The following is a 3360-nucleotide window of genomic DNA, read 5'->3' as shown; positions in this document are numbered from 1 at the left end:
CAGTGTGACTGCAGAGTGCTCCACATACGCAGTTTGTAGCTCTCCACGATGTGCCGAATCTCCCCGTTGCTGCGAGAGGCCAGGATTTCAATCAGGCAGCCTTCATCTGTTCCTGCTCCCTGGGGGGTGGCAAAGACAAGATCCAAGACTATGACGACTGTTTGGATGGGCAACTATGACTTTCTGTTTGTTATATTTAAGTTAATAATAAGAAATTAATAATAAATGTACAATTATGCCATATCATACAGAATTGACTGCAACTTGAGAAACACAAAAGATTTCCAAACCTTTAGAGCCCTCCTCAGCTCATGCACGTCGTACAAGGTGGTTGGAGTCATCAAACCAACAATCACCTTTTCAAAATTCCCACTCAACTCAGACTTCAAGTCATCAATCAAATCCTAGAAGACAGAGAGAGAGGAAAGGAGGTGAGAGAAAATACAGCTTTTGAGAACAGGAAGAAGTTGTTCACAATTTTCTTCATGCTCCAGTCCTCCTTGGATAAACAGTTACTCAGAAGTGAACAAGACCAAAATAAACCTGGCCAAGGAAAGCTTGTGCTGGTCACGCTGCCATGGAGACTGGGATGTTGTTCACAGTTCACCCCAGTGACACAACCCAAAAAATGTCTGCAACTTCCAATTCAAGCCACAGTCACCGGTCTCTGAAGAACACCTACCCTGCCAATAGTGCTTTTATAGGTGATCAGAACTTGCTGGCGTTGGGAAACGTTCAGTTTGGTCAAGGTCTCAATGATGGCATCTTCATCTGTGCCTGGAGAAACCAATGGAAACCAGTCAAGCTGCTTGTTCAAGAAGCAGCCCCGTGCTCTGGTCGTGTCCAGGCTGTGCCATTACCCACACAGCCCTCACACCCCAGCACACCAGCTGGCTCTCAGCTGGGCAGCAGTGCCTCAGCACAGCCCCAGCAGGGCAGGACCACCCCACAGGGGAGGGAAAACAAGAGCCTCACTATGGCCAAGACTTGGATTTCCAGTGAGGTTCAAGTCACTCAGTTCCTTCCAGTGCCCTCACAGGGCAGTGGGGTGATTCCAAGGGCTGGATTTCCCCTCCAACAAACACCATAAAAACATTCCCAATCTCCAGGGGCATGAAGGAGGGTTTAACAGTGGAGGGAAAGCAACTTACCAAGCCCCTTCATGGCCTTCCTTAGTGCCTGTGCCTCTTGCTCAGCACTGAAGCTCGAGACTCCCTTGATTGTTGCCTAAACCCACAGGAGAGGAGTTATGAAAGGCAGACACAAAGTCATACATACACAGAGGTGAACTAAAACCAAAGAATATTCAAAAGATGCAAACACAGTGACAGTGTAAAGTCCACTCACCAAACATGAGTGATTTTATACCAGGGTTCCATCCTAAACAGAAATGGTTTGTTCTAGAGGGATATCCAAGCCACGTAAGAAATAAGCCACAGGGACACAGAAGAAAATATCTTAATGTGGATGCCTCTGGAGTATCTAGTTTCCAGTCAAAGAATGGCACACAGCCTAACACCTCTGTTCATCCAGCTTCTTCCCAGCAGTTTTCCATGGAAATCATAGAAGAAATGTTCCCATCAAAGCCCTGTTTCTGAATTCTCCAAGAGCAGCCAAGGACCATCATTCTGTTAAATAAACGCACCAGGAAGTGCAGTGTTTTACCCAAAATGGAGATTCACAAATAGCTTCCTCCTGCCTCCTGTCCAGTGCCATTTCTGGGGGAATACACTGTCTCTTACGAAGCTCTCATGTTCTCAGGAAGATCCTCAGCAAAACATCACTTAACATTCACATGGGTCAGGCTTTCTGAAACAGGGACAGGGAAGTGTACCCCCATCCCTGGAAGTGTTCCCCCATCTCTGGAAGTGTTCCCCCATCCCTGGAAGTGTTCAAGGCCAGGTTGGGGCTTGGAGCAACCTGCTCTAGTGGAAGGTGTCCCTGTCCATGGCAGCAGGGTGGAACTGGATGCTACCTGGAAAGAATAAACCCAGGAAGTTCATCTAGAGAAATTCCTGCTCTTTGAACTACCTGATATCCGACTGGTTTTCCATTAACTCCCCAAACGGAAAAGCCCGGATGTGTGGGTCATTATTTAGTATGAGGAAGCAGAGAGAGGTGATAAATTCCCCCCTGTGAAGGGACAGACAGTGACAGCATTCTTCCTGCTGGGTCCTTATCTGAGCTCCACTGCCCACGTGTATGTGGTGGGAGCAAAGGCCTGGCACAGGGTGGCACAGCAAACACACACACTCACCATCGTGCTGGGGTCTGGTCAATCTGGTATTGTCTGTGTCCCAGGCACTCAGACAGCTGCAATAAAAACCACAGGGAGTGTTAGTTTTCCAGCAAATAATTAATAGAATACACCTACCCTTGCAGGTTAGTGGGGCTGGTGAAGTAACCCTCTAATTCTTTGAGGACTAAAAGCAACACTGAAGTGAACACCCTGAGCAGCCTCCTTTGCAGCCCTGCTCTGCACTGAGCAAAGGCTGGATCAGGACAGCACAGGGCCAGGGCCAGGCTGGAAGGGACCTGCTGGGCAGACAGGTGATTAGCACTGGTAATTTAATAAGATTCTTTACTACTGCCACATTTGTGACAGCCTGCCTGAGGCTACAAGGAGAAGCAGACAGTGTCACCCTGGGAGCAAAGAGAACAGGCTGGATTCCCGTGTCCTCCAAAACACATGGGTCTCACCTTGGCGGGTGAGAGCCTGAGGGTGAAGAAGGGTGAGGGTGAAGAAGGGTGAGGGTGAAGAAGGGTGAGGGTGAAGAGGGTGAGGGTGCCCACGCAGCCCTAAAGCCTTCATGGATCCTGCCTGGGAGGCAGAGACAAGTCGTGGTGTAGATGAGCAAACAAAGGATAACCTCACTCGAGCACCGGGGCAGGAGAATTACTTCCCCTCTTTATATTTTAATGACACATTTTGTATTCAACACCTCAGTTTGGTGCAGTGTGTTCTTCCTCGTAGAGCTGCAGTTTTAGCTGGCAAAGCCCTCAAAACCACCAAAGATTAATTGCTGTCTGGCCATGGTTCTTATTTCTGCTCATAATTTTGTTTTCATGTGTACAGCTCATACATTAACACACCCAAATTATTTTCCCATATCTCTGATCATCTGACAGGATGTCAAGTACTAGGACAAGGTTCACCTCCCTGCAACTCAAGTTATCCCAGCATCACAGGAGAGGAGTTAGGAAAGGCAGGCAATACATACACACAGAGGAGTGGAATTTAATAAAAAATAAGAGATGCAAACACAGGGACAGCAAGTAAAGGCCACCCACCAGGCCTGGGTGGTTTTACTCCAGGATGGAGTGAGGTCTCACACTAAAGCCCTGGAGCAGAGGCAGAGG

General features: G+C 48.1%; 1 protein-coding gene across 1 annotated transcript in view; it reads right to left on the bottom strand.

Annotated features, from left to right (window-relative positions):
* ANXA4 (annexin A4) overlaps positions 1–2370 on the bottom strand; it is an 8490-nt gene extending 6120 nt beyond the window's left edge. Inside the window, exons 1-5 of the mRNA XM_029963916.1 lie at positions 2258–2370; positions 1152–1227; positions 683–777; positions 291–404; positions 29–119 (exon numbers count right to left, since the gene is read on the bottom strand). Of these exons, the coding sequence (XP_029819776.1) occupies positions 29–119; positions 291–404; positions 683–777; positions 1152–1227; positions 2258–2260 (379 nt within the window). The 5' untranslated portion in view covers positions 2261–2370. The remainder of the gene's footprint in view (positions 1–28; positions 120–290; positions 405–682; positions 778–1151; positions 1228–2257) is intronic.
* Between the last annotated feature and the right edge of the window lie 990 nt (positions 2371–3360).

The sequence above is a fragment of the Manacus vitellinus genome, unplaced genomic scaffold (genome assembly GCF_001715985.3).
Source record: "Manacus vitellinus isolate BGI_N305 unplaced genomic scaffold, ASM171598v3 scaffold_105_pilon, whole genome shotgun sequence".
Lineage (NCBI taxonomy): Eukaryota > Metazoa > Chordata > Aves > Passeriformes > Pipridae > Manacus > Manacus vitellinus.
The sequence above is the reverse complement of the archived record's forward strand: the minus strand, read 5'-3'. Positions and strand labels throughout refer to the sequence as shown.